Consider the following 14,497-nt stretch of genomic DNA (forward strand, 5'->3'; position numbering starts at 1 on the left):
TTCACCAGGGTCGGGGGGATTCTCCATCACTGACAACTTTTAAATCAAGGTTGGATCTGCTCTGGGAATTATTTTGGGGCTGGCCTGAGCGCTACAAGATGAGCTCATCACTATGGTTCCTCCTGGCCTGGGAATCTATCAGTGCCTCAGAGGTTTGAATGGGAAGCTGTCTGCTTATGATCAGCTCCGTTCTGATCAGTGCTGAAAAGAGACAGGAGGTGGCTGGAGAAGTGTCCATCTCCCACTCCACTGCTGACACCCATTTCCTCCCACCAAGGTCACCTCCCATTCCAACTGAGGAGTGGCCACCTCTAGACTCTGCAGTATATTGTCAACATCCTCCGACCCACAACTAGTGCGTGCCTGGGCCTAAGAGTAGCAGCTGTCTCAGCGCTCAAAGCCCTTGGCCACAGGCCAATACCGGGTGCAGGAGCAAAGGTGCATCATAGTCACATTCCCACCCGCTTCAGAGTGCCGAGCCAGAGGGAGGGAAGGAAAGAGACTGGGAAGATTTATACTCGTTTAATTAATGTCAAATGTCGTTTACAAACGGGAATGACAAGTACCTTTTTATAGAATATACATTGACACACAATCATTGACACAACTGGAATATCACCTTGTGCAACTGGGATTCTTTGGGCAAAGAGTTAATTCCTTTTTTTCGTTTAAGCTCCTTGTGGAAGAGGAGAAAACGTGGCTGGCTCCTGAGAAGGCCAGAACGAGACTCTTCTCTCTCCATTCTCCCATTGGATCCCCACCCTTCCTAAAACCAGGGACGGCTTTACATTTAAAAAAACATGACTGGTTACATATGTTTTACAGCTACGTACACAGCACACTGCTGCTCCACAACACACGAGAGATCCTGGCTCTCAGTGCCTTGTTGCAAGGCAGAGCTCGGGCACTGGGGAACCTGCCCCCCCTTTCCCCATTCCCAACTGCCTTTAAAAGAAAAAAAATCACTGCGCATTTCCCAATTCCATTGACAGAGATCACAGCTCTGGGCACTGTCCGGCCAGTGCTGGGCCTGGCTGCCCCACCACGTGGCGTTGATTATTCCAATTTAAAAAACAAACCCGCCAAGTGCCTTTCCCAGGGCTTAAAATGCGACAGGCAGAGCTACCTCTCAGCATGCCAAATGGCACTCAAAGGGTTAACTGCACATGCAGCCCTTCTCTCTGCTCTCACAGGTCTGTTTCATCAGGGGAGAAACGTCCCAACTTGGGATGTCAGAACAGTTTCTCCAGCTCCCAAGCACTGCACAGGAAGGTACATGTGCACAACATGTCGGCTACCAGGGAACGGCCACAGATGCCCGAGATAGACTCACATGGGCCACAACTGTACTGTAGGCAGAGACTGCTGCTTGGACAGCGTAAGGACCCAGGAAGCTCTGACTTAAGTGATATCGGCTTTGGTGAGGGGTGGGGAAGGGGGAATATAATTCCAGCAGGAGAAAGATTTATTTTGTGCAACAGGGTCCTTTACAAATCAAGCAGCAAGACATCATACACTCAGGCAGAGAAGCTGTGATAGAAATATCACCACTGAGACAAGCTGCCTCATCAAATCTTCTGTTACTGCAAAACATAAATCACCTATGCAGTGCTGGGGAGGAGTCCAGCTTCCTAAGTAGTAAATCCTCTTGGTGTCAGCCCACCTTGGTGGCCAGGTGTCCTGCACCAAGAAATCCAGCAAACAGGAGTGACCTTGGCTTCCAAACAGTCTCCAAATAACCACTGACGTGCAATATTCCTGTGTCTAGCTTGTTCTGGTCTCTCCCCTAGGTTCACCAAGCGAGACAGCTAGTGAAAGGGCGGCCTGGCAAATAGCAACACAGGGTTACTGTCACCAACCTCCCTCCTCCCACATTCCAGCCCTGGGCTACTGCCCTGCAAGGTCACCACCCTGGCAACAGGGGCCACTGGTAAGCGTCTTTCAGCAACACTCACGCAGCCTTGCCAAACTCAACTGGCTGGAGAGGTGAACGTTGCTTGTTGGTAGGTAAAAGCACATTCGTTTCTTTGTTCCCGAGGTAACGGGGGAGTAGCTGGCAACCCCTGGCCGGTGACTGTGTGCGGCTGTGCACCTGGAAGCTACGGACAAGTGAGAGCGGCTCTAGGTGCCACTGTGGAAGAAGCTGGAAATCTCCCGGGAGGAGGTCACTGGGGATCACTGCACTGACTGGAAGTATCTGAATCTTTGCTCATCTTAGTCAGTTCCGTGAGGCTGGGTTCTCCTTGCCAACCCACTGGCCTGAGAGAGGGGCCCTAGCATCACCCTTTACTTGGAGGTGGAAGTTGCTCTGCATTGTTTTAAGAGGAGGAACGTGCACCATGTCCTAGGAATCCCGGCTCAGGCAGGCTCTGGAAGAGATCGGTGAACTAAAGCAACCTTCCACTCTAGCAAAGAGCTCGTACCAGAAAGTCAGTGCAATTTGGACGCCTCTCCCGGCCAGCACTGGCAAAGCGGCAGAACAAGAGAGCAGGATGGACGAAGATAGCAAAGGCAGCAGCACAGCAGCCTCCCCAGAGAACACCTGGAGCAAGAACCTTCCTTCCCCGCACTGTAGTCACTTCCTGCTGCTCAGCCCGTAACGGTCTCAGCCGGAAGGGAGAACACGAACGGAAGCCTTGGCCCTGAGCCTGAGCCACGGCCCCACCTCTCCTGCGGGCAGAGGAGGCGCTCCAGAGCAGAGAGAACACCCTGGGCCATTGGGCAGGGCACTCCTTCCCAGTGGGAACAAACCAAGCCAGTGGCACGTTTGCTCGGACAGGGGCACGGCCTTTGGTTTTCGTGGGCAATGGCTGGGTTAACTGAAGCTTTGAAGAGCAGATTCCCAACCATTGGAGAGAGCTGCACTTGGCAATATTCATTCCTGTCTCTGTCTAATCTCAACTCCTGCCCCTGCCCCATACGGAAAAGAGGCGACAGCACCAGAGCCAGACCTTTCCAACCGCCGCCCTCCCGCTGGCTTTCCGTGGGATAAAGATTCTATTAGAAACAGCCCCATTAGCTACGACTAATGCAAAAACCCATCTCCCCTACTCCCCATAAGTCTCGTAAGTTATGGGTGATGCTACAGCCATTACTAAAAAGCTGTTAACTTCATATTTGACTGAGGAAATATACATCACAGAACATTAAACCATTTATATTATAGATATGTATATAGATACTTTTTTAAACTAATGACTTTAATGCCAAAACTTTGCAGAACCAAGAAAAATATGGGTTTAATGTTCTCTGCTCATTTTTTTTCTTCTTTAAAAAAAATACAACCAAAAAAAAGGGCAACTTATCAGTATGTAATGTTTGTGTCTATCCCATTTATACACAACATTGTAAACATATAGAATCTATATTACATGTGCTTCATTTTCTGCCTGTGTGTTTTTCTTTAAACCCTTTTTTAACTCACTAGAACACCACCAAAAAAACCCCAAAACAACAACAAAAAATAAAACAAATCCAAAAAAACAAAAACAAAACCAAAAAGCCCAACCAACCAAACTGAACAAAGAACACAAGTTACAGGGTATTTAACATCTTTCTGCCAAGGGTCCCTTCCCAGCCTTCTGGGGTTGGAGGAGTGCCCAGCACAGTCCAAAGGCAGGGCTCACAAGCCACCCGCAATGCAAAGCCAGCTCTGGGGAGAGGGGAACACTGCTTTGAAAAAGGGTTTGGTTTTGCCCGCTGTAGAGTTGTCAGAGGAGGTTCCAACACGAGAGACATGGAGGCCGAGGCTTCCTCGTGGCTCCTTTATCTTCAAGTCCACGTCTGGAGTCTATTTGTTTGAAACGTCTTTTTCTGTCGTCGTTCTTCCCCCCTTGGTGTGATGAGCTGATCCGGTTGGCTGTGTCCCGCCCTACGGCTGCGTCCTTCATAAGTAGATGCGCCGGAGGTCTCCGGGAGATGTGATGGTGTTACACTGAGGGCAGAGCTTCTTAGCACCCTGCAGCCAGTGGAGGGAACAAAGAGAAATGTCACCTAGGAGGACGCAGGATGACTGCGCGAGTTTCCCCTTGGCTGTGATGCTGGGGATGCCAATATGGAAGCAGGAGAGACCAAGGCCTCCCAATACCCAGGACCCCTGCCATAAAGGAAACAGACCAGAGGAGACACCCCGAGCAGCAGGTATGAGCCCTTTGAGTGAAATCAGGCGCTCCCTTCCCCAACACAGTCCCTGCCAACAGAATGCACCTAGGAGGTCCCCAGCCACAAGGGAGAGGACAACCCAGCCAGGGCCATTCATTCTGCATCCTTTTAACCCCCACCCCGCCCATGTGCCAGCTCTTCTCGAGAGTCCCCATCTAAGACTGTGCTGGAGCAGCCCCTGCTCCGAGGAAACAGCCAGGAGGCTTGGAGCCGGATTAGCGCTTGGCAGTGCAACAATTAGCCGATTCGCCTCCCACCCGCTTCTTTGCAGCACCCACTTGGGCTCCAGCTGTCCCTCTCCATCCTTCCCACCTGACCCAGCTGTGTGCGCTGGCCCCTGGGTGTCAGATGTAGCTCACACTTGGAGTAGCTCTATCTTCCACTGCCGACTAGCTCAACTGCTTACAGCCTTTGCGCTAATGGAGCACCAGGGGTCCTGGGTCTGACCCCCACGTCTGCCAAGCCAGCAAGGGGCTCTGTGTTACACAGAGTGACACTTTCATGGCAGCTGTGGCATTCACAGGAGGACAGGGAGCGCGGGGAAAGACACTGTTCCTAAGGCTTCGGTGCTGCTCCTCTAAGCAGAGGGAGCAGCATGGGGAGTGACAGCCCCATGGAGAGTTCTTGCTTTTTCCCCTGACCCTGGAGCAGCCCCTTCATGGGATCAGGAGGGGAGGGAGTGGCTGCCTGCAGACAGCGTCCCTAGGTCAGGGCTGCTCCAAGAAGAGTTAATGCAGCATTCACCATTGCCCCCCGCTGTGCAATGCTCCTGTGGGTGCTGTTACACCTGGGGGGGAGGGGGGACTAGCTCAGCATCATGTAGCCCCCCAGTGCCCTGCGGGGCTGGACGTTCTCTCCTGATGCTGTGGCTCGGGGGCCTTTAGAGGCTGCACTCTTGCTTCCAAGGAGCCACCTAGTAAGGAAGACTGAGGCAACATGAGGGCTCAGCTACCTGTACCCCAAACCCCATCGCTCAAACCCTGTGTCCCGAGCACAACACGATCCATGACTCAGAGCCCCATAACTGTATAGACCGAGGGCCTGTTCAACCCCACCAGCCTGCCTCAGGCAGCCAGCGGGAACAGGGATTCCCAGACCTCTGCACCACACTACAGAGGAGTTTGCATCTGCTGCCAAGGTGAACAGACACAAGACAACTCCCAACCCAGGCGAGGGAACAGGATGACACGAGCGCTGCACGAAATGAACCAATGGCTGGTGCCATCTGTCATGGATACTGACAGGTACAGGGTGTTCATAAGCCTCAGATTTGGGGTCAACCTAAGCTGGTGATCATTAGATTGGCATGTGTGACAGATAGCTGATGAGAAAAATGACAAAGATGGCTCTGCGGCAACTGATCCTCCATTCCAAGCAAGCAGAGCAGCAGTGCTGCAGCAGACCTGGAAATCAGGCAGTGCTGGCTTTAAACACTAACAAATGGCACCAGAACACAACCTTCTGACTCCCGCGTCAAAGCATCAAGCACAGTCTCTGTCTGAGCACCCCGGCTCTTCTGCTTGCTGTTGGCAACCTGCCTCCCAGCCGTTCCTTTCCAGCCCAGCTCCCCAGGCAGCCTGCATGGCGACAGGTCCCGTGAATCAGCCAGGCCCCCAGGGCTGTACGAAGCGGGGAAAGCCAGCCGGCTGCTACGGCTCGCACAGACTGACGCAGAGGGGGTAGAGTCTCTCGGGAAGAGGAGCAGTGCTCCCAAGAGAGGCTTGGTTTGATCTCTGCAGCAAGGGCAGAAAGTGGGCGTTAAGAGCAGTGGGCTCAGCAGGTTTGCAGGATCTGGGCTCAGGGGAAGGGCAGGTTCGGATCCAGCCATGCTGCACTGATTACTGCCAGTGGCACTCGGATTACGAGAGAAGAGATGGATGCTGTCTCTGACGCGACAATTAGCTTCAGCTCTGCTCTGCGAAGATATCTGCACAATGAGCACACGGGGCAGGGAAAATCAAACCCAAGCAGGAAACTCTTCCGACTTCCAGGACAAATTCAGGCTACGTCTACACTGGTTTGTAGCCATTGGTGCAAACCCCTTAGTGAGGGCAAATTACATCAGTGCAGGGGAATTTTGACCATTTCAGCTGACCCCAGCATCAACCAGGTGTAAGATGTGTCTGCCCTAGGGGCTTGCACCTGTGCCACTAAGAACTCAGCGCAGACAAGGCCAAGTCGGTTCTCCTTTCCCTCCTTGCGCAAGCTGCCACCTCATTCTCTGCAGCGTAGCGATAGCCGTGTTGGCCCCAGTACACTAGAGACAAGGTGGATGAGGGAATACGGCTCTCGCTCCCCAGCAGAAGTTGGTGCAATAAAAGATATCACCTCACCCACCTGCCTCGTTTCAAGGGATCATTTCAGAGGAGCTGAACGCTCCCCAGGCCTCGCATGGGAGATGGAAATGCTCAGTGCCTCCAAGGCAGACCTAAGGCATCACCAACCCCAACAACTTGCCTTGGAGATGAATAAAGCCACTAACCCCCCTCAAATCACTCGGTGAACACGGGGGACAGTGGGTCCTTGTGGCTTGGGCAGGAGACTTGGAGTCAGGAGAGTTTGGTTCTATTCCTAACTCTGCGGTGACCTCAGGCAAGTCCTTTCCCCACTCAGCCTCTGTCTTGTCTCTGTAGATTTTAAGCACTTCAGGGCAGGGCTGGTCTCTCATTATGCCTGTGGAGAGCCTGGCACAAGGGAGTCCACAATGCAAGGACCTTCACAGAGCCCAGCTGATCTCTAGGCGCTGCTACCACCACCCCACTATGGCGGTAGACTTAAAAATCAGTACATTCACTTTACGAAGACCAGGTTATAATCCAGCATTTCGCGTCTCTCTCAAGACCTGTGTTCTGGATTTTCTAAAGCTGCCAAGAAGAGCACATTTCTTGGGCTGAATGCTCGTCTACAAAGCAGATCCCTGTTCTTGGGGGTCATGGCAGGTCGGTATGAAGAGGAAGAGTGACCAATTTTTAAAGCTATTCACTGTCATTTCAGGCTGGGACATGTCGCACTGCTGCTCAGATTCAGAAATCTGGGGGTTCACACCGTGTGCATCAATACAATGTACCCCTCTACCTCGATAGAACGCTGTCCTCGGGAGCCAAAAAATCTTACTGTGTTATAGGTGAAACTGTGTTATACTGAACTTGCTTTGATCTGCCGGAGTGTGCAGCCCCACCCCCCCGAGCACTACTTTACCGCGTTATATCCAAATTGGTGTTATATCGAGTGGCGTTATATCGGGGTAGAGGTGTATTTCAATTCACATCCGACAGAACCACTGGCACTGGCAGATTCTCTGCAGCCTCATGGCTCCCGGGCTCCCCACTGTTAACAGGAGGGCAGGGTCTCCAGAGGTGCCAGAGGAGCAGAGAGGTTTGTGCGCAGCAATCAGTGTTACACAGGCTGGTGGTTGGCAAGTTCTCAACTCCGGATTGCAGTGTGCCCCAGCAAGCAAAACTGAGCATGCAACTGGGAGTTTAAGGATTCCAGATGTGGCTAGCTTCTGCACATCTATCTCGACTCTTTCCTTCCCAAGAGGCACTCCAGAGAATGGGAGCAGTTCATTAAGGAAGAGCCAGTGAAACATCTGTCCAATCACACCTCACCGCTGATTACACAAGGGAAGCGGATTCTTTCTGCAGCTTCCACTCCCTGGAATGGCTTGGTGCTGTCACTCTGCTGGGCGGGTGGAGAAAGCAGGGAGAGAGGACAGTGCTCCCTGCTCCACAGACGCTGGGTGCTCTCATGCAGTGCTGACGAGTGCCTCCAGATACGCCCTGCAGCCTCACCACTGTCAGCGGGGCTGCCTGGCTGGAGCTGAATGCAGCAAGGGGGAAGAACTTTAATGGAACTTTTCCTGCTCAGTTCGCCCCATCAGAGGACCTATTGCCTCCCCATATGTCCTGAGAGATGGGGGACCAGCACACCCTCCTGGAATACAGAGACAGGCCCCAGCGGGGGGCAGGATTCTCTGAGTGACAGAGCATTGTCTGAGCAACACCTGCACATACAACTCCTAGGAAAGGAGATTAGCAGCTGGGGGGCCCCATCTGAGAGAGGCAAGGGAAACCCTTTCCGTCAAGTGCACCGTGTATAACGGAGGACTTCCCACCATGCAGCCAGACCCGGCCCTCGCTGGGCCACCCACTTCGCTGAACTCCAGAGCTTGTTGAGAAGAAAGACGAGGAGGGAAAAAGCAATTAACCCCCAAGATCACTTTGCTGCTCCAGCCTGAGCAAAGAGCTGTCTCCCAGCTCCCTGCTCTTCTCCAGGATAGCTGCACTACCTACAGATCAGACACCTGAATGCTGGGAGCTTAAGAGGGACAGAGAAAACATTCCCGTCTGAAAGCAATTTGCGTACCGCGTGCACGCCGTTCAGCTCTCTCCATACACTGGACCCAGGATGCCTGTCAGTAGAAGTCATCCTTCAGACGGTGCCACTCCACCGCTCAACGCCCACCAGGGCACAGGACGAAGCAAGGGCCAGGAGTCTCTAGGAATCCTCTGACGACAGTTCTCTGGCCACACTGGATCATAGTGGCCCCTCCTGGGGTTGGAATCTGTCCTCTCTTTGCTTAGAAAAAGGATCTCAAACTCAATACCCTGCAAACTGAGGGGGGCTGATTGGAATCGCTGGCTCCAAACAGGCCCCTCAGTTCTGGTTCCTTGGGGGATCCCAACCCAAAAGGGTTTGTGCTTTCTGCTTTCGACGCAGCTGGGAGCTTGTGGGAACTGCCCTCTGCGCACGAGATTTCAAGAATTTCATGAAAACAACTTTCAGCCACACAAGCTGACAGAAATCCAACCACAGGCGGTTTCTGCCATTTTCACAGTCTCTTATTCAAAGATCCAGCCCTGATTAGCCCTTGATCTGAACCCTACTCTGGATCTGAACACAGCCTCAAAGTGACCCATACCAGAGAGATGGGAACAGCCATTCTAGTGTCCCAAGGAAGGCTCAGACCACAGAGACGAGAATCCAGCTCTTCCAGGCAGGGTTAGTAGTTCTCTCATTCTCACTTCAGGAACGTTCCTGCGTCAAGGCATAAAGGTACTGACTATGGTGCTGCAGAGTCTGACCCAGCAAGCTGGGTCCCACCAAGAGAACACCCTGGTGTGGATCATTTTATGATGGGGGAGAATGTTGTTTCGCTGCGCTCAGAGAGGACAGGGCGGGGCATGTCGGAGTGTGAACAACGCCAGCTTAGCTACCTTCTGCAGCTCACACTCTAAGCAGGCTGGCTGCACACACAGCTGGAAGGCCCAGGGTCTCTGGGTCCCCCTAGTATTTATGTTTGGTGTTAAACAGTCCAGGGAAAAATGACGACGTTAGTCTCCTGGGAAGAATTGTGTTTTCTAAGCTGACGTCCCCGCACACATCAGCACGTGCGCTACATTCAGAACTCCACATTCTAAGCGTGGAGTTCTTTTTTAAAGCACTAAAATCACTTACAACCTTGTTCCTTGCATTTGACCACATTTTTGGTGGTGTACAGTATTTATTACTATAGGCAATTAAACTATTCTCCCACAAATGCCCTGGCACAGGGACAATGGGAAAGTATTTGTTCCCCGGCTCCTCACCTGCCAGCTGGGGTTACTAAACTTTTCCCTTGAAATAAAAATGGTGTGGAATAATAAGTCACACCTGTTGGCCAGCCCCCAACCCCCAGTCCTTCTGCTCCTTTCATCATTGCTCCATGGAACAGCCTTGATGTGTTATAGCAGCGTGTGCTACAGTAAAGGCCATCTCAGCTTTTCCGTTATAAACCTCAGTTTTCAGTGGTTTATAAAACTCTGCTGCAATAAGTTTGCTCCGGGGCTGAAACATGGTAGAGAAAAGGGGCTGGGACCAGGATGGGAATTATTTTTTCCCTCCCGTCTTAATTAAAATTTGGCAAGTGATTGATCCACAGTATGGCCTAATCACTTCAGGTAGTCTGAAAAATAAATTAATGAGAGCTGCAACGTTGAGAAGCTGTTCCTGGTACCTGCTGCCAGGAAGGACTGGAGCTTTTTATCTTAAAGCTACCTCTTAAAAAAGAATTACACTACATTTGTTTTCAACCAGCTAAAGGCAGCAAGTGAGAGCTTAGGGTGTTCCTGCTATTCTGTTAGTCTGTGAATAGTGATCAGTCTCCAAAGAGGATGCACTACCTTGACGCAAAGGAGATGAAGGCAAATAGGATTTACACAGCCACCCAAAGCATTCAAAGTGTCTCACCACAGTGCGGATTAGTACCCCTATTTTACAGATGGTCAAACTGAGGCAGAGAGGACTGCAGGGAGACACCCAATGTTATAAAGAGCCCTGAACTAGACCATACTTCTGCGCGTGCGTGTGTGTGTGTGTGTGTAAAATGTGCCCACACACTGTAGGCCATATTCAAAGCATACCATTCATCGGTGCTGGTGTTTTTTCATTTATTTCCACAGCAGTAGAGGGATGCATGTTGCTTTGCGGACAAATATAAAGCTAGGTCCATGACCCAAAGAGGATGGAAGTGGGGAGAGTTGCTGCCCCACGAGGCTTCAGGAAAAATACATTAAGGATTTGGCGCAAGCCAGTGAAAGGCAGGAATGAGTTCCAGCTTTCTGACTGTTACGGCAGCTTTGCAAACAGCCACCCGCAATACGTGGGCTGTATTTTGGGACACGTACTAGTTACCTGAGGAAGGTTACCAGGCTCAGTATTAACTAGTACCATATACAAGAAAAATATGTCTCAATCAGCGAACAAGGCTTTCCTGACAGATCAGTTCAGAAGGCACTGCTGAGGGGAGTTCCAGGAATCTGATGATTTTTTAAAAGCTCATTTTCGGTCCTGCAGCGCCATCATTTACTTACATTCAAATATGCCTTAGTCTGCGAACTGCTAACCAGATGATGAGTGAATATGCAAAGGAGGTGCTGGGTCTAGATGCACAGAACCCAGGATAAAAATGCAATTCCATCCAGAATTACAACACAGTTACACCTCGCAGAGTGCTCATGTTCTGAGAGACAGGAGTCCTGGAGCTATAACTCATGGGAAGGACAACTGGCAATTATTTAAGAAAAAAGTCACAATTCCGCAGCTGAGGAAGGAGGGGATGGTTAGAGGGGGGAAGTGAAGGCAGCACTAAACAAAGAGAGGAAGTTGAGAGTAATGAATATAAATCGGAAGTTAGAAACTTAATAAGGGAAGAGAAATATATGGCCAGCCGAATTAAGGACAACAGGAGTTTTAAAAATATATTAGGAACAATAAGAACAAAAGGAACATTAGGAACAAAAAGAATCCTGACAATGGGATTGGTCCATTACTAGATGGAAATATTAGAATCATCAATAATAATGCAGAAAAGGCAGAAGTGTTCAATAAATATTTCAAATCTGTTTGGGGAAAAAACAGGTGACAGTCTCATCTTATGGTGATAACAGTCTTTTCATTCCACTAGTATCTCTGGAGGTGTTAAACAGAAGCTACTAAAGTAAAACATTGTATAATCAGTAGCTCCAAGTAACTTGCATCTAAGAGTTTTAAAAGAGCTGGCTGAGGAGTTCACGAGACTGTTAATGCTGATTTTCAGTAAGTGTTGGAGCAGTAAGGAACTTCCCGAAAGCTAATGTTGTTCCCATTTTTAAAAAGAGAAAATGGGCTGACCCAGGTAATTAGTCCTGGGCAAGAAAATGGAGCAGCTGATATGGAACTCAATTAATACATTAATGCAAATCAAGATGGGTTTATGGAAAACAGATCCTGTCGAATTAGCTTGATACTTTTTTTGATGAGATTACAAGTCTGGTTGATAAAGATAATAACATTGATGTAATATACTTACACTTCTGTAAGGCGTTTGACTTGATGCCTCATGACATTTTGATTAAAAAACTAGAATGACATAAAATTAACATGGCACACATTAAATGGATTAAAAGCTACCTGATAGCTCTCAAAATAAAACTGCGAATGGGGAACTGTCCTCGAGTGAGCCTGTTTCTAGTGAAGTCCTACAGAGATCGGGTCTTGGCCCTACACTACTTAATATTTGTATCAATGACCTTGACAAAAACATAAAATCAACGATAAAGTTTGCAGACGACACAAAAATTGGGGGAGCGGTAAATAATGAAGAGGACAAGTCACTGATTCAGAGCAATCTGGATCACTTGGTAAGCTGGGTGCAAACAAATCATGTGTGTTTTAATACAGCTAAATGTAAATGTCTCCATCTAGGAACAAATAATGCAGGCCACACACATACGATGGGGGATTCTATTCCCGGAAGCAGTGACTCTGAAAAAGATTGAGGGTCATGGCAGATAATCAGCCGAACAGGAGCTCCCACTGTGATGCTGTGGCCAAAAGGTCTAATGAAATCGTGGGACACACAAACAGGGGACTCTCGAGTAGGAGCAGAGAGGTTATTTTACCTCTTTCTTTGGCACTGGTGTGACCGCTGCTGGAATGCTGTGTACAGTGCTGGTGCCCACAATTCAAGAAGGATGTTGATAAACTGGAGAGGGTTCAGAGAAGAGCCTTGAGAACGACTAACAGATTAGACAACCTGCCTTCTAGCGATAGACTCAAGGAGCTCAGTCTATTTAGCCTAACAAAGAGAAGGCGAAGGGATGACTTGATCACTGTTTCTAAGTGCCTTCATGTGGAACATATATTGAATACTGGGCTCTTCAATCTAGCTTGAGGAAGGTCTAAAACGATCCAATGGCTGGAAGTTGAAGCTAGACAATTTCAGACTGGAAATCAGGTGTAAATTTTTACCAGCGAGGGTAATTAACCATTGGAACAACTTACCAAGGGTCATGGTGGATTCTCCATCACTGACAATTTCCAACTCAAGTTTGGATGCCTTTCTAAAAGATCTGCTTGAGGAATTCTTTTGTGAAGTTCTCTGGCCTGTGCTACACAGGAAGTCCCGTCTGGCTTTAGACTACAGGAATACTTTACTTGGAAATTCTCAGGCTAGGACTTGCGAGATCCTGGACAGGCTTCCAATGTGACTTTGGGAAAAATCACTTAATGTTTGTACCTTGGTTTTCCTGTCTGTAAACTGGGGACAATGATACCTCTTCCTTCCCTGACTCGTGGGCATTGCAATTCAAACACTGCAGCGATAAGCCCCACAGAAAAGCCTACAAGTAAAAACTAGCCCACAAATGTGGTCTGAAAAAAACAAAAACAAAAACTGCAGACAAATTAAGTCAGTAAAGGTTAGACTGATTACACTGGAAATCCAGGCAGGACCGTACTGGCCTTAGGATACGGACATATATCACTGGCAATCTCCCACGTACTCAGAACCACACAAGGGCATGACAGCTGAGAAAACTCAGACCCAGAAGCATGCAAACTGCTGCCTCTTGGGCTCCAGTTGGTTTGGTTATGTGCAGGAAGTGGGATGAACAGTTAAGATGGTCACTTGTTTAAAGTGCTCTGACTGTTCATCTATGCACAGATGGTTTCTCCCCAACTCAGAGAGGCATCTGCAAAGCAGCATCTAGCTGGGCATCTCCCATTAGCGTTAAGAGGCACTGACCAAATTCTTGAGTTTCTCAAACATAGGATGCACCCGTAAAGTACAGCTCTATTCTGGTGAGTAAGTAGAAAGGGCTCTTCTTACTAACCAGGACTGCATCCTGTGTGTATGCAATCAGATCTGCTGGCTTGAATCACTACTGCAAGCTAACACAGCAATGGGATGGAGAGCTGGCGTTTGCACTGGCTCAGGTCTCATTCACAGAACTGTTAGCTATGTTCCAAATGCAGAACATTTGGGTCAATGACGACTCTCTGACCCCGGGGGAGTCTGTGGGATCAGCTGGTAGAAAGCCATACCCAGGTTTTGACTTATAAACTCAGCAGATCTGATCCGAAGTCAGACACACACACACACAGCGTGAAGCCTCATGAAGCCATTTTCAAAGTGCCTTTTTCAGAGCAGGACATATTAAGGGCCCAATCCTGAGGACTGCCCGGGACATAAATGGAAGTCAGCACGTGCTCAGCCCAGGACAATCTGGCTCTAGAAAATCTTCAGAGCTTATACGTTTTTTAAATTATTTCACCGTCCCTGCTCCATGGAGACTGATGTGGGCAGCAAGTGCCCTCCTGCGTGACGTTAGAAGCTTTGTCTCCCACTTTGATCCCTTGTTTCTAAGGCTTTAATATATAACATAAGAAAATGTAATCTAACATTAGGTCTCAGCTGTGCATATTAAAACACAGGCATAGAAAATCTGGACTTTTCACTAAGGGGGATGGCAGCTCTCCAGACTGTTCAGAAGCGCCCGGAAGCCCAACACAACTCACCCCCCCATAACTCCTATTA

The 14,497-nt window shown here is 49.4% G+C and overlaps 1 protein-coding gene across 4 annotated transcripts in view; it reads right to left on the reverse strand.

Moving 5' to 3' along the window:
• Positions 1-507: 507 nt before the first annotated feature.
• RNF220 (ring finger protein 220) overlaps positions 508-14,497 on the reverse strand; it is a 331,783-nt gene continuing 317,793 nt past the window's right edge. For all 4 annotated transcript variants that reach the window (XM_050961155.1, XM_050961156.1, XM_050961154.1 and 1 more), the window contains one exon: positions 508-3,958. In XM_050961155.1, coding sequence (XP_050817112.1) covers positions 3,887-3,958 — 72 coding nt within the window. In that variant the 3' untranslated portion in view covers positions 508-3,886. The remainder of the gene's footprint in view (positions 3,959-14,497) is intronic.

The sequence above is a fragment of the Gopherus flavomarginatus genome, chromosome 7 (assembly GCF_025201925.1).
Source record: "Gopherus flavomarginatus isolate rGopFla2 chromosome 7, rGopFla2.mat.asm, whole genome shotgun sequence".
Taxonomy (NCBI): Eukaryota; Metazoa; Chordata; order Testudines; family Testudinidae; genus Gopherus; species Gopherus flavomarginatus.